This window comes from Odocoileus virginianus, chromosome 11 (assembly GCF_023699985.2).
Source record: "Odocoileus virginianus isolate 20LAN1187 ecotype Illinois chromosome 11, Ovbor_1.2, whole genome shotgun sequence".
Classification (NCBI taxonomy): Eukaryota; Metazoa; Chordata; class Mammalia; order Artiodactyla; family Cervidae; genus Odocoileus; species Odocoileus virginianus.
In genome coordinates, this window is record NC_069684.1 from 47841858 (window position 1) to 47864081 (window position 22224).

The following is a 22224-nucleotide window of genomic DNA, read 5'->3' on the forward strand; positions in this document are numbered from 1 at the left end:
ACATGACTGATTACCATTATCATTTTAAAGGCAAAAAAAAAAAAAAAAAAAAAAACCAGAAAGCAAAAATTGACAAGTTTGGTTAAATTAAGCTCAAATTGATATGTATCAAGGAGAAAGTATATCAAGAAGAAAACATGGATCAACCAAAGAAATCACATCTTCAAGTTCTTTAAAGAATGAATAAACAAGATATATAAGGTTTCCATTCAAACAGAAGGAGAAAGTTCCAAAGCCAGTATCACTCCTTGAAAAACTCAGTTTCATTTATACCACAAAGGGTTGTGAAGGCTAAGAGTGCACACTTCAATTAATAACATTTGGAGCACTTCACTTAAGGCAGCATGAATGATACTGCTACTGAGCAGGGCTACTGTTCATAGTAAAACTCACTTTAAGAGATGTTAATTATCTTGCAGTAATATAACAAGAAAAAAATGACTAATTAGTTCTCTATTAAAACTTGAAGACATACATCAAGATGAACTACACCATTACTCTGTTGCTCATGTCAGGTCTACATATTTTCTTTAAATTACTTGTGCAACAGAACAATTAAGCCAATGATTTCTTAAATAATAATTTATTTTCATTGGCCCTTAGGATTCCATAACCATAAATCTGTACTAGATCATCTTATTTGTCTCCATCCAGAAATGTTAAACTGTATAGCACATTTACTCCACAAGCTCTTGCTATTTTTGAGCTAAAGTCATTTGCAACTTCACTGAAGAGGATCTGTGCCAATACGAAAGAAAAATAAACCTTACATTCACTAAACACTCAGATGCAAAGCCTCTCAGTGTTCTCAGGGAGGTTGGCCACTGCCACGGTAGTTTAGGAGCTGAACAAGACTCAGTGCTGTCAGAGAGCCGAAGTCATCGGTACCTTCTATTTTCCATATTATCTAAAGGACCAATGAACCTAAATGTTCCTTGGAGCCCCCCTATCATATTACTGTTCCCTGACATCAAAAAGAAGCCAAAAGTGGAAGAAGAGAACAATGGAGGGGAAAACAGAAGTGAAATTATTTTGTCAACTTGACTAAGGGTTATACTCCCCTCACTGCCTAACTTAAGACCCCTCTGTGGCCAAAGCTATCCTGGAATAAACTAAATAAGCTAATGTGTCAGTCTACATAAAAACTTGAACAGGTTTGTTGCCTCACAGAGACAGAAAAACAAAGGCAAAAATAAAGCAGCTCATCAGCTCAGCAAATAAATTATAGAACTTTTAAAATGCTGATAGGCAATCACTTACTTGACTCCAGATCATAAAATGAGTAAAGTTTTTCCGATTCAGAGGGTGTTTCTTGCATCTATGAAGAAAGAAGGAAAACACCAAAAACAATTTAAATTGTTCCAATATATACATGAATATGTTTAGGTATCTTTAGATATTTAAATGCAAGTCTGTTAAAAAGACAATTTTCTATATATTCCTTCTCTTCATCATGTTAAAATGTGTTGCAACTTGACCCACCAGTTTAATTTCTAAACACAAAATTCTTTTACAAAACATTTCCATACTTTTATTTTTTCCCCAGTTCTACCACTGACTTGGATCATTGCAAGGATTTTATTATTAATTATTACAGAAAAGCAAAGACAGATAAATAAAAAAAACAAGAGTTTATTACAAAATGTGCAACCTTGGGCATGTTACTTAACCTTGAGGCAAGAGGAGTCAATTTCCCTATGTGAAACACACATAAGAAGTAATGTAACACTGAGTTGTTGTGGGATAAAGTATGTTTAACATATAAAGCAATTAGCACATGGCCTGGAAACAGTAAGTACTCAATAGAAGGGAGTAATCATTATAACTGCTTTCTATTAGATTCTGACTCAGGAGGTTGGGGGTGGAGATTGAGAACTAGTACCTTGGGTGATTCTGAAGCAACCTATTTCTGCTCTAACAGTGGTTCTCTATCTTCTCAATATTAATAAAGTTGACAAAGTTCAGACTCAAATACCATATTATTATACTTTTAATATAAAGTAATTAAAGGAATGCATAATAACAAAGTTGATTTCAATTTACTAAAGCTTTGAAATAAATTTGTGTATTATTGAGTTTAGTTCAATACAATATATACATTTGAAAATAGCAGTAAGTATATGTGACAGATGTTGTATAATCAGTCCAAAGACAATACCCATTTGGTATTCTAAATTCATTTTTTAGTACTGATGTAGCTGATATAAAACACTGCACTGGTTTTAGGAATACACTTATACATTCCTAAAAACCCCTATAAAATTTTATTGCCAAAAAAGTTAATAAACAACAGGACAGAATAGAGCTGAAGCTTGCAATAAAGAGATACATGCTAAAGCCTGGGAAAGGTATTACCACAGAGTGATTTCATAGAATCCACTAGCCACTTTGGCAAAGTAGGAAAAGGGATGGGAGAAACAATTTCAATGGATGTTAGCTTTAAAAAACAAAACAAAACAAAACACTCTTCCTTCAATCATCAAATTAAAATCTTACTTAAAGAAGCAACCCAAAAAATGATATACTTGCCCTGTGCATTAGTTCTCAGTAGAACAGCAATAAAGGCAATGTAATAGGAATCACTAACATCTCATGCCCCAAACATAGGACCTTATGTCTCCATTCCCAGGAGAATACACACAGGGCCTTCAAAAGGGGGGCCATGTACTTCATCACTGCCACCAATGCTGGGATTAATAGAAAATAGCAAGTTTTGTCTTAAGATACTCCCTGGAATAATCCATCTTCTACTTTAACACAGATTTAAATGTAGCCTTAAATATGAATACTACATGCAATTGCAAGTGCTTATGTTAAAACCCAAGCATATTTCGCAAGTTTTATACTCACAAGTTTGAAAACAACTCTGCCAAGTAGTCGGACAGAGTCAGGAGGGTATCTGGGTTTGCAGCTTTTAAGGCATTTGCATTCTCGCTTGTGGTCCTGCCAAGCTTTTTTCTGTTAAGACAAGAGTGAGGAGGACATATAAGACAAAAAATTTAACTTTTGTTTATATGGGTTTTGAATGTTGAGAGTCATCAACATTAACTTAATTTTAATAGCCTAAATATAACTGCAAATAGAAAAGGAAAGCAATATTCTAATACTATTACTGATCCAGGATTTAGTATGCAATTATCAAGCATGGACATCAAAAGCTTCCATTTCACCTCTATCCTTTATTTGCCCCGTGGTTATTACCTGGCTGGTAGCATCCAAAGAAAGAATGATTATGTCTTTCTTAATAATTCATAAGATAGTCTCTTAGGTGATTAAATAGGATTCCTTAATAGACAGTGATTTTGAATACAAAAAGAAAACATCACTCCAAATTAGAAAATAAAACACATGGTTCAGAAAAATCAAAAGAGAACAGATAGCTATCTGAATTTCTGTGCTGCTATAGTAAGTAGAGAAATATCAGGAGGGCTAACAAAAATTTTAAAAAATAGAAAATCCTTTCATTTTTTAAGATAACATAGAAAGGAGTTATTAGCTAAAATGACCAAAGGCCATTCTTACTCAGAACTGTCTTGGTTTATTTATGTTGTCCTGGCCTAATTATTAACATTCTGAAAAGTGTGGTTGGGAGGATAAATTACACAGTCACTTAGCCCAGAGTCCTAGCCATGTGCTGGTGGGGCTGAAGAGACCACAGAGCCAGTCACCAATATCGAAACACTAGGAGGAGAGGACTAAATGGACTGACATTCTCCTTGAGTCTGAAACGCCATGACTCCCTTCATATGGGATTACTTCTATATGGAAATACAATCCAGAGTGTCTAATATTTAACCCTGGTGAGAGGGAGACCAGTAGACCAAATATCTAATATTTCTTTTCCAAATGAGAGCTGTAAGTTCTATCTCTGAAATGCCTGATACTCACATTGTCTTCTTTCAGAGATTATAAATCTGCTTCCCAGATGCTGGGCCTATGAAATCCCCCTACAGGAGGTCTCTTTTTTCCACTTAGTAGCACAACATGCAGCATAACCAAAACAGGAGATGCAGCTACTCTGAAGCTGTGACCGAGATTCAAGTTCAAGCCAGCATTTTGCTCAGAAAGACTGCCTGTGCCAGGATGCTGGGTGAAGGTACGGTTTGTCTACCACTATCTCCCGGTAAAACAAAGCTTGGAGACATTGTTTACAAGGGGTACATCATTTCTTTTAGCAACTCTACACACAATTGCCTCATTTCATTCCTTCTTATTCACTATGGAAATGCTCTTAATGTGATTTTTTTTTAAGTATTTATACTTTGTGTGTGTATGCTCAGTCGCTCATCCATGTTCAACCTTTTGCAACCCTGTGAACTACAGCCCGCCAGGCTCCTCGGTCCATGGGATTCTCCAGGCAAGAAAATGAGTGGGTTGCCATTTCCTACTCCAGGGGATCTTCCCAGGGATGGGACCTGCATCTCTTGCATCTCCTCCACTGGCTGGTAAATTCTTTACCACTGTGCAACCTAGGAAGCCCCATTTATACTTGACTCATTTCCAAATAAAAGTGTTTCAAAGAGAGGTGAGTAGGAGATAAGACTGTAAAATTAGAAACAAAATGTAATGTTAAAATTATGGGGAAAAAAGTATTCTAGTATTACTTAGCATTCTACAGTGTGTTAGACACATGGCTAAGCAATTAAAAAATGTTTCACGTGATTTTCACAATAATCCAAATGGTAGATATTATCCTTATATTAAAGATGATGAAAGTAAGGCTCAAGAGCTGGAATCTAACTACCAAGCTACATAAATATACAAAGAGAGAGTATAAATTCTTAGTAAACTAAACAAGAGAGAGAAGTAATGATCGCTCTGTGCACTACATTTATATGAGTTGCCTTACAGGCAAGGCAAAAAGAAATCATAATTCTCTTCTGACAGAAGAGAAAAACACATAGATTTACCACGTATTAAATCACAGGAGGGATTTCTTCCAAGAATCCTAATAAGTATACTGGACAATGTCTTCGACAATAGCTCACAACACAATGGCCTTTCATAGAACTGCTTCTAATGTCCATAGAATATAACTCAGTGAAAGAAAAGATTTCTGTTGCTCAGGGGGCTAATCCTGGACTAACAATTAGTAAGTACCAGTGTGCTGTAAGATCCCTAAAATTAATATGTTACACTGTCAAATAAGTTCAAAAAACATTTCATATTATAGAATCTGCTTAGAGATTCAAAATATTTTTAGCCTACTAAAAGTTCTAAAATGCTCTGTATTTAAGAAACTTATATAAATAAGTTAATACAGAGTTTCCTGTTACTGTTATTGCCATCCTTTGGGAAGTCAGGTTGGAGTGTACTGACTCAGAGATACCTATACACTTTCTTTCCTTCAGCTGGTCTTTGAATGAGGATGGGTAAGCAGACAAATTCACAGTCATTCTCACTAACAGGAAACTAGAGCATGGATATTTTTTATTATTGATTGAGGAGAAAACCATAGCTTTGGTGCAAGAGTTTTCATTTGGTATTGAAAGAGTCTGGCTGGAAAAGAACTGCAACTAGTAAAATAAGACTGAGATAATGGATTAAATGATCTTAAGAGCAGATTTTAATTGACACTTAAATATTAGAGATCACCCTTTAATAACTTTCATGTTAAAACCTCCAGTTTTGAGCATCTCAGCCTTTTGGAAGCTTACCGGGGAAAAGTAACTATAACATGTACCTCAGGTAATAAACCAACAGATCTGTTAGATGACATTATTTAGAATGAAGCTTCTAAATTTTAGAAAGCTCTTGTCAAAAATGACTTTATTTCTTTAACATAATTAAAATGAGTTTTTATTCCCAGTGATAATTAGAAAGTAGACAATATATCTCTTAAGACTATTCCTAGATCACTGCTCAGAAACACTGGACAATGTACTTATCTTCCCACTTGCTTAAGCAAAAAAGAAGTTCATTATTTTTATCTTAAACCAGATCTATATAAATATGGAAGGTAGTCATACCACTAGAAACCATGATACTAAAAACCATGTCTTTAAAACATTAATTGTTGGCTTACCATAGGCTTACTAATAGAAGCAAACCACCAGAAAAGGTTTAAAAAGAAATCTTTTAAGCAACTGCATTTGACTTCTAAGAAAAACTCACAATCATACAAAACCATTAGGCATTATCTTCACTCTACAAACTTTAACCATGGAGTGCAGCTCGCCAGGCTGCACTGTCCATGGGATTCTCCAGCCAGGAATACTAGAGTGGGTAGCCATTCCCTTTGCCAGGAGATCATCCCAACCCAGGGACTGAACCCAGGTCTCCCATATTGCAGGCAGATTTTTTATCATCTGAGTCATCAGATGGAGATTTCAAGGACACATTACATAAGGACACAAACACATTACATATCTACCCCTTTCTCATAGATAAGCCCTTGAATTACTTTTTCCTATTTTCTTCTATTACTACAAATACAGGGTACAATTAAGATTTTATTCACAACACTAATTGTAATGTTTTCTGTTCTCATGGTTGAAAATTAACAATAAAGTATAATAAGCACAAATTAGCATGAAAGACAAAGGAAATTAAAATACTGAATTAAGAAACAAAGGCAAGGAGAGAAGAATTTTAGATAGGGCAAAAAAGAAATTAAGATGTCTTTGACTCAATTCCATGTATAAGTACATGTATGACTCAAAAACAACTTCAGAGTATATACATTTTCATATGTTTTATAGTATTTATATTGACTCAGCACACAAACTGATGAACTAAACCCAGTGGTTTTCAGCGGGAGTAATCCTAATCTTGGGAGTTGTATGGGCATTTTATTGAGGGTATTTTTGTTTCACACAATGCTTGGGGAGCACCATGGGTACTTACTGGTCAGGAGCCAGAAATGCTAGACATCCTGCATGCTGAAGAGAGTTCCATACAGTGAAGAATTGTTCCAAATCCAACAGGACTTGTAAATGTCTGATCAGACATTCTAGAAAGGTGACAAACTTGTTTATAATTATCTGAGCCTAGAAGTAAACCTCCTTTGTTTATACAACGACATTTTTACGTAGCTTTAGTAGCACTGAATTTTCTAGGGAAATTAAGGTAAGATTGCATTTAAGAATTAAATGCTACAATTATTCAATATTTCACAAAAGCATATCACTGAAGCCAAAAACAGTTTTGGTATGTGTATTAACCAATAAAACACATTTTCTGATCTGCATCTTGCAACTTCCCTTTTCACAGTGACTCTGTACAGGTACAAGTATATGACTTCTTAATTACGTCTTCTAGTCTAGTCACGCCTGAGCACTTACACACAAAAGTATATATTATTTTAAGTTATTTTAATATTCATTCTCCTTTATGTTCTAGTTACGGCATTTATATTGATATTGAATTTTGAAATATGTAACTAGGTAAACTGCATTACCTAAGAAATTTCATTTCAAGATAGTAGAGAGGACAATAAAATAACTGTCTTAGAAAGATGGAGTTAGGCCTGAAAGAGCTGAAAACCCCAGATCTAGAACAATGCTACAGTTACACATTCAACACACACATAAGAAAATATTTTAATACACAGCCTGGGACACATCCCACAGAGTCTCACAGTACTGCTGAGATAGAATCGGATGTCTAAATTGTTTTTAATCACTGCGGCAGATTTCATGTGCAGCCAACGTTGAAAAACCACTGAGCTAGGCTAAATTAAAAAGGAGGTCACTATATACACAAGATAGATTAAAACTATAAAATACTATTCTATACTTATAATTAAACTATTGCCTTACAGGAATTAACATTTTTATAATAATGAGGTTGGAAAAGGGTTTCTAAAGCTGGACATAAAACCTAGAAATGATAAATGAAAAGATGTATATGCTAACCAACATAAAAATAAATAACTTGTATATCAGAAACAAGAAAACCTAATACCTCAAATATGGTTGAAAAATAAAGAACAAACTAGGAAGACAAAATCTAAACTATGTATGTGGATAGTGTTAAATGTCTCCAAAATACAAGGAGGTCTTATAGAATAACTAAAAAAAAGGGTGAATATTTCCATAAAATTAGGGGGGAAAAAGTGAAAGACATGAAGAGAAAATTTATGCCTAAAAAAGAAATGCCAATAAACAAAAAATACAAAAAAAAAAAAAAAAAACCAGTGATCAAAGAAATGGCAATAGACACAAAATATCACAGGTGACCCGTTAGTGTGCTAAAGATAAATGAAAATAACTGTATTCAAAAGTTTCTAGGGTGTAGGCAAGTGAGGGCTCTCTAACTTGTTATTAGAATTATAAATTTCCCTAATCCTTCTGATGAGTGTTTAGTAGAGAACATCAAAATTTTTAATGTGCATTTTGCTGGCACAGAAGTAATATTATAATGTGATTAACCCTAATTTAAATGATATACATAAATAAGCTGAAGAATGCTCACTGTAGATTTGTTAAAATATTAGAAAATTGGCACTAATTTTCCAGTTTTTCCTATAACAAAAAGCCAATTTTGTTCTTCCCTGTATAGCTTCCCAATACTGTTATCTTTTACAAATATCATACATTATATTTATAAATAGAAGCAAACATAATTATCTTTCTTATATCTGTTAATGGTGATTCAGGGGGAAGCATTTTTATATGAAAAAGAAAAAATTAAAATCACTATTAATAAACACAACTTCTTAATGTTTGTTTATTTTGGAAAACCTGGTTGTAACTCCAATAATCCTTTAAATGTATTAATTTTTAAATATTAAAAAAAATGCTTCAATAAATTCTTTTATAACACCAAAGAGATCTTTCGTAAGACAAAGACTCAGTAAACTCACCAATTTTTAAATATTATTATTTTTGAGCTCCCCATGTGGCACTAGTAATAAAGAACCTGCCTGCAAATGCAGCAGATGCAAGAGATGCAAGTTTGACCCCTGAATCAGGAAGACCCCCTGTAGCAGGAAATGGCAACCCACTCCAGTGTTCTTGCCTGGGAAATTTCATGGACAGAGAAGCCTGGAGGGCTACAGTCCATGGGGTCATAAAGAGTTGGACACAACTGTATCATGCATATAAGAGGTGTGCAATAGATATCTGATGATTTATTCTAAAATAAGTACCACTTAGGAGATATAATTTACTATATATTTACCACTGTTTATTTTAAATTTAGGCCATCCAAAAAGATCAGGAAAATCCCTAACAATTCTTGCTCTGACCAGTCTGAGATGGTCTTGATTGCTTAATTACGAAAGGAGAGGACTGATGAAATGTTAGGACAGAAAGAAAACATCCATTAATTTCTTCTTTCTTACACAAAATAAACTTTACACTATTATCGTAATGTTTTCACCCCTCAGTTGGACATCAAGCCACTACAGCTTAATAACCCATTTAAATACTATTTAACATTGAATTTTGGTTGGATTAAATACTCATTTTAGGGCAGCTTATTATTTTGTGGGATAGCATGTGGGAAGGGTCAATATATAGTGAGCCCAGCCTGGGTAAAATACATCTAATTTACAACTAAGGGCTCACTAGACATTTATTCTGTAACCGGACTGGATTCAATCATCTCTAAGGCAGCTTCTCAATGATTAAAAAAAAAAAAATCTATGATTCTATAATATCCATTTCTAACAAATATGTGAATTATGTCAAAAAGGCATGAAACCTCCTCGTGGATAAACGCTAAATAAGCTTCAATTGTGTTGACTGTTTGTGACCCTATGGACTGTAGCCAGCCAGGCTGCTCTGTCCATGGGATTCTCCAGGCAAGAATACTGGAGTGGGTTGCCACGCCCTTCTCCAAGACATCTTCCCAACCCAGGGACCAAAACCACGTCTCTAACGTCTCCTATATTGGCAGGTGGGTTCTTTCTCACTAGTGCCATGTCGAAAGCCCCTGAAACCTCCTCATGTGAGACTTATGAAAATTTGTAATGGTATTTTCCTCAGATTTGGGATCATTTAAAGATGAAGGAAATTGGCTTAAACTGTGGAAAAAAGAAAATGAATTCTTTTAAGCCAGCTTATTCAACAAGTTCATTTGTGATTGATAACCTTTGTTAGCCACAATTAATAACCATTAATATGCACACTCATCTACAGTTTGTCTCCCATGAGCAAAACTTAGGATATTTGAGTTGCCATGTGACTTGCAGGAAAGAAGACCCAACAGTATTCCATTCACTTGCAGACCTCTTAATGGCAAATAAATAATATCCTCTTCATGCTGCAAATGTAGTACACTAATGAACTGCAGGTTGACACATGCCTGAAGACCTGAAAAGCTGGAATCTGAGAAAAGAAAACTGGAAAGCTAAGCAGTCTGTGTAACAAGCTACAGTTGACTGACAGGTATTGATTAAAATCTTGCATAAAATCTCCTTAGAGCATGCTAGAGACCTCGTGATAGACATTAGACTTATCACTTTAAAAGCTTTTTGGATGCTGTATCAAATGTAGAACAAGAGTGCCTTCCCACAGCCTTAATCAAATTAGACAGATAGGGCCAAATATAAAGACAGAGTAAGGCAAGAGGATGGTCACAGGACAAGAAGTTGACTAAATAAATAATTACTCCTTAGGAAAATGGGAATTACAGTCTCCTGGCTAATTGAGGAACCTCATAATAAATAACAACATGTGTCCCAAAGTAAGTCAATCACCATCTAGTACAAGGTTCAGGTCAAATCCATTCTGACACCTATTTTTGGAAAGTTTTACAGAAACAGCCACATTCACAGCTTACACTCTCTCTTTTCATGCTACAACAACAGAGTTAAAGGGCTATGACAGAAATCTTACAATCCACAAAGCATGCGCAAGGAGGTTTCATGCCTTTTTGACATAATTCACGTATTTGTTAGGAATGGATATTACAGAATCATAGATCTTTTATCATTGATAAAAAAATAAAAAATATTTATTATCTGGCCCTCCACCAAAAAAGTTTGCCAACCTCTGATCTACTGAGAAGTCATATCAAGATGGAATGATGCAACTGATACATTTTATCTGGAAGGGCAAAATAAATAATTCTCTACACACTTTCAATTTTCCTTGAAATAAATCTCCATGCTAGATGAATTGAAATGTCAATGCTGAGTTCTAGTGGAACATGGCAGAGGTACATGCATTTTATCTCCCCAACACAAGTAATCTACCAAGTTTTCAACTCCCAAAGTAAACTAGAAGGGCCATCAGAGGATGAAGGGTTTAATCTCTTTTCTGTAAGTCAGAAAGTGAGGATAAGAGGACAGGCTAAAGAAACAGAGCAAATGAGGCTGCCTCAAAGTGGTAGGTAAGTTTTTGAGTTAGTTACCTTCAAAATCTTCAACTCCTGCCAAGCAGAACTCCAACAAGAATCTGGAATTGAAGACGATGTATGGGGCAGAGAATGGGATTAAGGAGTGAGTGAAGAAGAAAGTATTAACTAGAAATCTCTATACAAGAGAGTCCCAAAACATCTCCTTATTACTGGCATGATTTTGAGTAAGTGCTAGAGTTGAATGTAATGCTAAAAGTATCTCTGATCCAGATCACTGCTTTCACTTTCTGCTTGGTCTTCCTTCCCTCACGCTTACCCCCTTATAATGGGTTCCTCAAACAACAGTCTCATTCTCTGAGTGGCTTAAGGTTATGATCACTTTATTAGTGATCACAACTATTTAATAGTTGTGGAGTGAGCAATGTTTTTTAAAGAATGAATTAAGATATAATTATATTACAATAAAATGTGCCCATTTAAGAGTATAGTTTGATGTGAACAACATCAAAATTAAGATATAGAATGTTATTACTCCCAAAAGTTCCTTTGTGGGCCTTCACATTCAAGCCCTCCATCCCCAACAACCAAAGATCTGGTCTCCATTATTACAGACTAGCTATGCCTGTTTTAGAGCACACTACTATTCTCCATGTGGCTTTACTGCCTCTGCAAAATGTTTCTGAGATTCAGTCATGTTGCTGTATGCATAAATAGTTATTTTTTATGGTTGAGAAACAGTAAATTACATGTATATGTATGTGTACACACACACACACAAATATACACACACACCTACCTAGGAGTAGAATGCTAGGTTAGTTGGTAAGTATACATTGAACACTTTCAGAAAGCACCATACTTTTCCAAAGCAGTTATAATATCTCACATTCCCACCAGCGGAGTATGAGGTTCCAGTTGTTCTACTTCCTTGTTAGCACTTGGTATCGTCAGTCTTTACCACTTTAGCCATTCTAGTGGGTATATAATGGAATCTCATTGTGGTTTTCATTTTCATATCTATGATAGGATATCTCTGACTAATGATATTGAGTCTTTTTTCTGTATATCTCACTGAAGTGTCTATTCAAATCTTTTGTCCACGTTTCTGGATTATCTTACTATTGAATTGCAAGCACTGTTTAAAAAGTATAGATACAACTCTTTGGTTGGATATATATGAATTACAAACATATTCCCAGCTTGTGGCTTGCCTTTTCATTTTCAACTTTGATCTAGTCCACTTTATCCATATGTCTTATATAGTTAGTGCTTTCTGTGTTCAGCCTGAGAAACTTGACCTAGAAAATTCAAAGATTTTCTCCTAAGTTTTCTTCTATAAGTTTTATAGCTTTGGCTTTTACATTTAAGCCTGTAATCTATAAGAGACTTTGGTGGGGGTGGTGGGGAGAGTGCTGTATATATATATATATATATATATATATATACATATATACATTATATATATATCAATTCTTTTCCATATGCATATCTGTCACTATTTGTTGAAGATCATCCTTCCTGATTAATTCTTTATGTGGTGTATGTTTTCATTTTGATGAATGCTTGAATTCATTTATTTCAGCTTGTTTTCAATATTAGGATTAAAAAACTTAAATCAGACAGACACACACACAGAAGACCCTCCTTTCAACATTGAATTACCTTGGCACCTCCGTAGAAAATAAACTGGCTATATATTTGTGGGATTGTATTTATGTTTTTTAAATTGTTCTATACATTATGATGTTCCGACATCTTAAAAACCTTTCTGGCTGGAGAGAGACTACCCATCCCAGAGCTAGCCAGTTCTTGTGCATGAGTGCTAAGTCACCTCAGTCATGTCCAACAATGTGTGACGCTGTGGACTGTAGCCCACCAGGTTCCTCTGTCCATGGGATTTGCCAGGCAAGAATACTGGAGTGGATTGCCATGCCCTTCTCCAGGGGACCTTCCTGCTCCAGGGATCAAACCCACATCTCTCATGTCTCTTGCACTGGCAGGTAGGTTCTTTACCACTAGTACCACCTACGAATAGACAGCAAAAGGTTCAGCAGGGAGCATGTCTTTGATATGCAAACTAACCAATCAGAGACCTACCTCTCCATCTGCTTTTTTTTTTTTTTCCACAGAGTCAGGTACCAGGCAACTAGAGACCACCCTTATAACTCAAATCTCCCTGGAATTATTCAAATTAGCCAGTCTGAAACTGTTTATCTTACCCTTCCTTGCCTTTCCTGCGGAAACCTTAATAAAGGCTCTAGCCTCTGATTCCCCCTCTCTTCTCCTTTCTGCCTCCTGACCATTCTGAGGCTCCCCCCATGTGATGCCATGTGGCAATTCATGCGCCTGTTTCTAGATATATGAGTATAATAAACTGTTTTTCCTGAGCTTCTCCGAGTTTCCTCTTGCAGCCACAACTACCTATCACAGAAAGAACACAGAACAAGGCCTATTCCTGAACTCTCCATTCTATTCTTTGCACCATATGTCTATTCCTAAAACCACTGTTTTCATTACTGCAGCTTTAGCATAAGTGTTTAAATCAAGGGCTCTATACCCTGACACTTTGCTCTCCTTTTAACAAAGGACTCAGTTTAAGTCCTTTACATTATCACATAAATTTTAATCAACTATCAATCTTTGGGACTTTGAGTAGGATTACACTGAATCTGAATCTAGAAAGTGATATTTTGAAATCACTTATTTGTAACTTTTTACTGATTTTGAATTTTTAAAATTAAAATACTTAAATTTAGATTTTGTGTTCTAGAACAGCATGCAATTATCATTAACCTTGACAACATAAGAGTAAAGGTACAACTAGCAAACTATGGAAAATGGAGTGATAGAGAAGAGGAAAGAGTGGGAATACTAATATCTTCACCTTTAAAGTAGGGAATCAAGAGATACTGTTTAGAATTGATAAAACATAGATGGAGGCTTGCACACAATGTTTAAAGCTACAAACACAAGAAAAAGAAATTTAACCTAATAGACATATAATAGTTATCACAATTCTAACACAGCAAAAGCAGATTTTTTTTTTCCACCTAAAACTGGGTCTGTTACACTTGCTTCCCCATGTCAGTAAAGAGAATCATCTACCCAGTTTTTAAAGCCAAAAGCCAAGGAATCACTCTTGATTCTCCCTTTCTGATCCCCATGTTCAATTCCCCTACTTTTTTTTCACACAGTCTAATCCCCTGCAATCTGAGCAAGAATATCCAGTTGCCTATTCAATACCTCCATGCAGATGTTTAATCGGTACAGACTAAACATTTGTGTATTATAATTCTCCTCTTGGAACCTGCTTTTCACTAAGATTTCTGTAAGTCACTAAATAGCACCACCATTCACCCAAACTTTCTCGAGCGAGAAACTTAAAAGTTGTATATCTGATTGTTCTTCTTGTCTAACCTCTTACATCTAATCTATCGACAAACTCTTTTAGCTACACCTGCAAAATATGTCTCAAATTCAATAATTTCTTACCACCTCTACAGATACCACTCTAACCCAAACCATCAGAGCTCTTGACTAGACCAATGCCTGACACATGCTGAGTTCTCAACGTGAATGAATGTATGAATGAATGAGCATCCATGAGCAAACTCAGTCAGTTCTTCCTTCAAAAGATATCTCAGATCTAACCAGTTCTCTTTGCTGTTACTACTCTAGTCCTATCCACCATCATATAGCAACCAGACTACCATAATCAAATAGAGAAACCTCTAACTGGTTTCTCTGTCTCTACCTTTGCCTCCTATAACCTGTTCCCACAGCAGCCAGAAAAATTCCTTTAAAAGTTCAATCAGACCATACTACTAATCCCCACTCCCTTCTCAGAACCTTATAGTAGCAGCCCATCACACAGAAAACAGAATGTTTATTTTTAGCCATAGAAAACAACTGCCTCATAACCTGACTCCTCCTATCTCTCTAATCTTATCTCTATAACTCTCTTTGTTGTTCATTCTGGTTCACCAGATTGGCTTTCCTTTCCGTCACTGAACACACCATATTCATTCCTGCTTTTACATTTGATGTACATCCAACCTGAAATTTCTTTCTCCAATATTCACATGTCTTGATTACTTCTTTTAGGTCTCCACTCAGATGCCACCTCCTGAGAGGTCTTAGATAGAGAAATATTTATATCCCTATAGACATGGATATGGATATAACTCTTTCTCAGTGTTATGTATTAGATATATAGAGAGAAGATAAATATAGATAGGTATATGTATATATGTGTATCTGTATATACATACACACATACATATATAAATAGACTCCTAATCCCCATCATTTTCTCTTACCCCCTTTATTTTAGGCATAAAAATAAGACAATATTATATATCTGTCTCATAAGGAAAATGAAAGCTCCATAAAGGCAAGGATTTTCTGTGTCTTGTTCAATAATACTGTGTCAGGGAAATAGGAGGGAGATTCTGAAGGGAGGGGACATGGGTACACCTATGGCTGATGTTTGACAGAAAACAACAAAATTCTGTAAAGCAATTATCTTTCAATTAAAAATAAATAAAGTGGCAAAAAAAAATACTTTGTCAGAGTCAAGAAAAGTCCTGGCATCAGCACTACTATTTGCTGAGTAAATTAATAGATGAATGAATGATCAAGTCCTTCAAGTCTTAACTCATTGGTCTCAACTGCAACTGCTTTTTTTTCCATACAATTAATTTTTTTAAGATCTTAATTTTTAAAGCAGTTATAAGTTCACAGCAAATTGAGAGGAAAGTACATAAAGTTCCCATGTATCCTCTGCCCCTACGCACATATAGCCTCCTTTGTTACCAACATCCCCATCACAGTGGTGCATGTGTTAAAACTGATGAGCTTATGTTGACACAACATTATTACCCAAAGCCCACAGTGTACACTAGGGTTCACTCTTGGTGTTGAAAATCCTTTGTAATAGGGGTTGGAAGGTTATTTTTATATATGTATAAAATATCATTTTCATTTTTTTATATGAATTCATGAATCTGTTTACATTCAGCTTCTTTTCATTCCTCTAAAATGACAGGTTTTTTCCTACTTCAATGCCTTTACATTCACAGTTCCTTTCACTTAAAAAAAATCTTTTCATGGCTAATTCATGTCAATGTATGGCAAAAACCACTACAATATTGTAAAGTAATTAGCCTCCAATTAAAATAAATAAATTAATTTTTAAAAAATCTGTTCCCAGACATTTCCAAAACTAGGTACTTTTAGATTCCAGGCCAGATGTCACCTCTACAGGAAGTCCCTCTGTAACCACCCATGTAATGGCAAGTTAATACTCGGCCAAATCATACTCACTTATATTAATACAATCATGGCATTTGTTACTGTCTCCTCACTCCAATAAACTTTATAAAAGCCAGGGCCTTGTTTACTTGGTCATTGCTAACTGCCCACCACCTTAATCCCAATTTAGAACAGTGACTAGCTAGCAGGTACTCAGTAAGTATCTGTTGGATAAACTCTGGAAGAATGGAGGATCCTGATACAGCTATACAAGAAGAGAGACAGGAAGGAGATCCCGACATAGGTAAGCTACATTCCCTGTCCAACAGAGCAGGAAGTTAATAGTTAATACCTATACTGGTGAATCAAAAAATATTACTATGTCTCACTTGTACATGGAGTCAGAAAAAAACAAACAAAAAACTTATAGATACAGAGAACAGACAGGTAGGTATTCACCAGAGGCAGGAGACCAGGGAGGAGGTAAAGATGGTCAAGTGATACAAATTTCCAACTTATAAGAATTAAATAATCCCTGGGATGTAACGTACAGGATGGTGACTATAGTTAACAACACTGTATTGTATATCTGAAAGTGATAAAAGAATAGATCTTAAATGTTCTCATCACAATAAAAAACATTATAATGACATGTGGTAATGGATGTTAACTAAACTTATCATGATGATCTATCAAATATACACCTATCAAATCATTATGTTGTACATCTAAAATTAACACAGCATTAAATGTTATTTATATTTCCATTAAAAAGAAATATTACTACAGACATTATTTAGAGATGCTGTAATTTTTAAAATCTAATTCAACAATTATCACTAATGAAAGGTATTCATTCATTCATTCACTCACTCAACAAATTATACTATATCTGCAGAATACAAACTAGTTTCAGGGGGTTAGGAAAGAAGGGAGTGACATTTAATCCAAGTTCTAAGGGATAAATAGAAATTCAGTAGCTAGGGGGAGACTTCTGGTCTAGGTCCAGGAACTTACACAGTCAAAGGTCCTGAAGTAAAAACACGGTAAAGTCTGCAAGTTTGAATTTCATCCTGAGGAAAAGGAGGGCCAGGGTCTAAAACTGGCAAGTGAGAGATTATGCTGGCATTTCCCTGGTGACTCAGAGAATAAAGAATCCGCTTGCAATGCAGGAGTCCCAGGTTTGATCCCTTGGTCGGGAAGATTCCCTGGAGAATGGATTGGCTACCCACTCCAATACTCTTGCCTGGAGAATTCCATGGACAGAGGAGCCTGGCAGGCTGCAGTCCATGAGGTCACAGAGAGTCCACTTCACAAAGACACAACTGAGCAACTAACACTTTCCCTAGAAAAAAAATAATCACTCTGGTTCCTGTGTAGAAAATAGAAGCTGACAAGAGATTAAAGACTGCAGCTAACCTTGGAAAAGAGATGATGATAACATGCACAAGAGTAGTAGAGAAGCTAGAGAGAAGTGAGCCAATGCAGGCCTTCAGGTGGTAGAATAAGCAGAACATGGTGGTGAATGGGACGTGGGGTCAAGAAGAATGTAAATCAGAGATGATGACACCATGGCACCTGGGACTGCTAAGTGGTTGGTGAGATTATTTACTAATGTTCAAAAACACAGAGTAAAGCAGGTTTGGGGGAAGATAATGCACTCAGGTATAGATACACAAGATCTGAGAGGTGCCCATGAGATGTGGGTCTGGTGCTCAGGAGAAAGGAAGAGGCCTGAGATGGAGTCCTGAGAAAAATTAACACAGAGATGTCAATTGAAGCCATGGGAGTAGCGGGGATCATTCCATGAGCAAACATAAAGTGAGATAAGAAAGGCTCAAGCCTGCAGAACACTGTAGAAATCCAAAGTTAAACATGATCAAATAATTTTAACCTTTATACAGTATTCCCTTTTTGTTCACAATTAGACATGAAGCCAACTTCTCTACAGGGCACCCAGTGCATATCTTAGCAGCCTGAAGCCCAGTCTGGCTTTCTTCATTATCATCATTTTGGGTTTGACAACTCATTAAATCACCCTGCTAAGTGCTCACTAATGTGGGATTCAACAAAACTGAATCAAATCATTCTACAACTAAACATCAAATGCAAACTCAAAAATATAATTCACATTTTTAAAGAGCTCTATAATTACCAACATAAAATAGAGCCTCTTCCTGCTAATATAGTACTTTTAAAAAGTAGATAAACTGCAGCTTGATGTGGTGCCTAGCTGCTTATTTTGCTCAGCACTTAATTCAATTAGAAATGTACATATTGTGAATCAAATTAAATCCATCAGAGATGAAGTAATAATTGGTGAACCTGTCTGAAACTGGTTTATTTGCTATCAATATTACAAATTTTGAGAATTTTTGTAAGAAAACTTAGCCTGCTCCTCCTCTTTGACTCATAACAATCAGTGATATTCTGATTATGCCAATATAGATATAAAACTGGATCCCATATATAAGCCACAACCCATCTATTACAATATCTGACACCTCAATACAGAGTCTACACGGCAGAATATAAACATTTCTGTGCATAGCAGTAAATCTGTACATATGTGTATACTACGTATGAAACACATACTAACAGTTTTAGTATATATTCTCCACTCACAAAACAAAGAGATTACCTCTGAAAAACAGAAGTAGGAATGGGGGAAGAACACTGGAGGAAGACTTTTTACTCTGTATTAATCTATAATATGCTAACTTTTATAATGCAAATGCATCCTGGTTTCACTTATGTTTAAAAATGAGGTGTGAAAACTGATGCCACTGATATCTTTCTTAGGGACTCAGGGGACATTACACCCAGTAACATCTCAGCCTCCTGTGGACAACTCACTGATGCAATGGCCCCACACATCAAATGCTAAGCTGGTGAACAAAAGTTATGTCCCCCTCGGGTAAACGTATTATAGATTTTATGTTATGAATTCACATCTTCTCTATCAATTTCCATTCCAAGTGCTCTTGTTCATTACAGTTCATAGTGCAGTTTGTCAGTTTAATTTTGTGCTCCTTTGTAGGTATCCACAATAATTACAGTGTTTAATGCTGTACCTTAAGGGTGAGTTTAACAGAGCAGTTTAAATGCATATGTTCCAGCCATCCTCTGACTCCCACGCCAGCTTTGGGCACACACTCCATCCCCCACCCCTCACACACACAAACATATGCACTAACTGTGTTGTAGATGGTATCTTTCATCTTACTCGCTATTTTCCCATTACCTTCTACAGTATCTGACGATGACATTATTATTAATGCTACAGTAAACAGCTAATATATGTGGTAAAAATACACGCACTATAATGAATCAAAATGACAAACTTACCCACCAGACTTCCTCTACTCATTCTAATCAGATAATGGGTTTTGCTTTTTTGTTTCTTGAGTCTACTATAAAAGGAGGGAGTAGCACTGGGGAAAACATTCATAAAAACAAGGGAAAATAAAAGTAAATGTTCAGGTCATTGAGAACAGAAAGGAAGCTTATCAAGAAAATCTGTATCAGGTAACATGATAATTCATTTGTTCTATATGGAGTCTTCTTAACTTGAAATTCCCTGAAACATGGAGCTCAGTTTCACATGAATAAAATATCTAAACCATCACCATGGACAGTCTTTCTACAATTTATCTTGCAGAAAAGGGGTGGGTTTGTTTTCATATTTTGCTTTTTGTTGCTATTATTGCTGATGATCTTATATAACTCTAGCATCTTTAAAATTCTGATAGAATTTTTGGTTTACAAAATTAGGTATAGCACATTCAATTGATTTTCATGTTCCTTATTTTTATTAGGAAAATGTTATTTCTAACCTATTTCTTGTATTTTTTTTGTTTGCATTCCTTGGGGATGTACTCATAAGGATGTACATCCTTATTAAAAATAAAATAAAGGTCAGGGATAAAAAGGAGATTACAATAGAAAATGGAAAGCTACAGCTAATCAGAATGTTAGAGCAAGAATGAAATTCAGGGTTAGAAGAGACATTAAGAGTTTGGATTCTCAATATTGTCAAAATGGCTATACTACCCAAAGCAATCTATAGATTTAATGCAATCCCTATCAAACTACCAACGGTATTTTTCACAGAACTAGAACAAATAATTTCACAATTTGTATGGAAATACAAAAAACCTCGAATAGCCAAAGTAATCTTGAGAAAGAAGAATGGAACTGGAGGAATCAACCTGCCTGACTTCAGACTCTACTACAAAGCCACAGTCATCAAGACAGTATGGTACTGGCACAAAGACAGAAATATAGATCAATGGAACAGAATAGAAAGCCCAGGGATAAATCCACAAACCTATGGTCACCTTATCTTCGACAAAGAAGGCAAGGATATACAATGGAAAAAAGACAACCTCTTTAACAAGTGGTGCTGGGAAAACTGGTCAACCACCTGTAAAAGACTGAAACTAGAACACTTTCTAACACCATACACAAAAATAAACTCAAAATGGATTAAAGATCTAAATGTAAGACCAGAAACTATCAAACTCCTAGAGGAGAACATAGGCAAAACACTCTCCGACATAAATCACAGCAGGATCCTCTATGACCCACATCCCAGAATTTTAGAAATAAAAGCAAAAATAAACAAATGGGACCTAATGAAACTTAAAAGCTTTTGCACAACAAAGGAAACTATAAGCAAGGTGAAAAGACAGCCCTCAGATTGGGAGAAAATAATAGCAAATGAAGCAACAGACAAAGGATTAATCTCAAAAATATACAAGCAACTCCTCCAGCTCAACTCCAGAAAAATAAATGACCCAATCAAAAAATGGGCCAAAGAACTAAACAGACATTTCTCCAAGGAAGACATACAGATGGCTAAAAAACACATGAAAAGATGCTCAACATCACTCATTATCAGAGAAATGCAAATCAAAACCACAATGAGGTACCATTATAAGCCAGTCAGGATGGCTGCTATCCAAAAGACTACAAGCAATAAATGCTGGAGAGGGTGTGGAGAAAAGGGAACCCTCTTACACTGTTGGTGGGAATGCAAATTAGTACAGCCACTATGGAAAACAGTGTGGAGATTTCTTAAAAAACTGGAAATAGAACTGCCATATGACCCAGCAATCCCACTTCTGGGCATACACACCAAGGAAACCAGATCTGAAAGAGACACGTGCACCCCAGTGTTCATCGCAGCACTGTTTATAATAGCCAGGAAATGGAAGCAACCCAGATGCCCATCAGCAGACGAATGGATGAGGAAGCTGTGGTACATACACCATGGAATATTACTCAGCCATTAAAAAGAATTCATTTGAATCAGTTCTAATGAGATGGATGAAACTGGAGCCCATTATACAGAGCGAAGTAAGCCAGAAAGATAAAGACCATTACAGTATACTAACACACATATATGGACTTTAGAAAGATGGTAACGATAACACTATATGCAAAACAGAAAAAGAGGCTCAGATGTATAGAACAGACTTGTGGACTCTGGGAGAAGGCGAGGGTGGGATGTTTCAAGAGAACAGCATCGAAACATGTATATTATCTAGGGTGTAACAGATCACCAGCCCAGGTTGGGTGCATGAGACAAGTGCTCGGGCCTGGTGGACTGGGAAGACCCAGAGGGATCGGGTGGAGAGGGAGGTGGGAGGGGGGACTGGGATGGGGAATACATGTAAATCCATGGCTAATTCATTTCAATGTATGACAAAAACCACTGCA

At 35.9% G+C, this 22224-nt stretch overlaps 1 protein-coding gene across 4 annotated transcripts in view; it reads right to left on the bottom strand.

The window, feature by feature from the left end:
- Window positions 1-22224, bottom strand: part of SMYD3 (SET and MYND domain containing 3) — a 716821-nt gene that overhangs the window by 537491 nt on the left and 157106 nt on the right. For all 4 annotated transcript variants that reach the window (XM_070474406.1, XM_070474407.1, XM_020915229.2 and 1 more), the window contains exons 3-4: window positions 2851-2958; window positions 1261-1318 (exon numbers count right to left, since the gene is read on the bottom strand). In XM_070474406.1, coding sequence (XP_070330507.1) covers window positions 1261-1318; window positions 2851-2958 — 166 coding nt within the window. The remainder of the gene's footprint in view (window positions 1-1260; window positions 1319-2850; window positions 2959-22224) is intronic.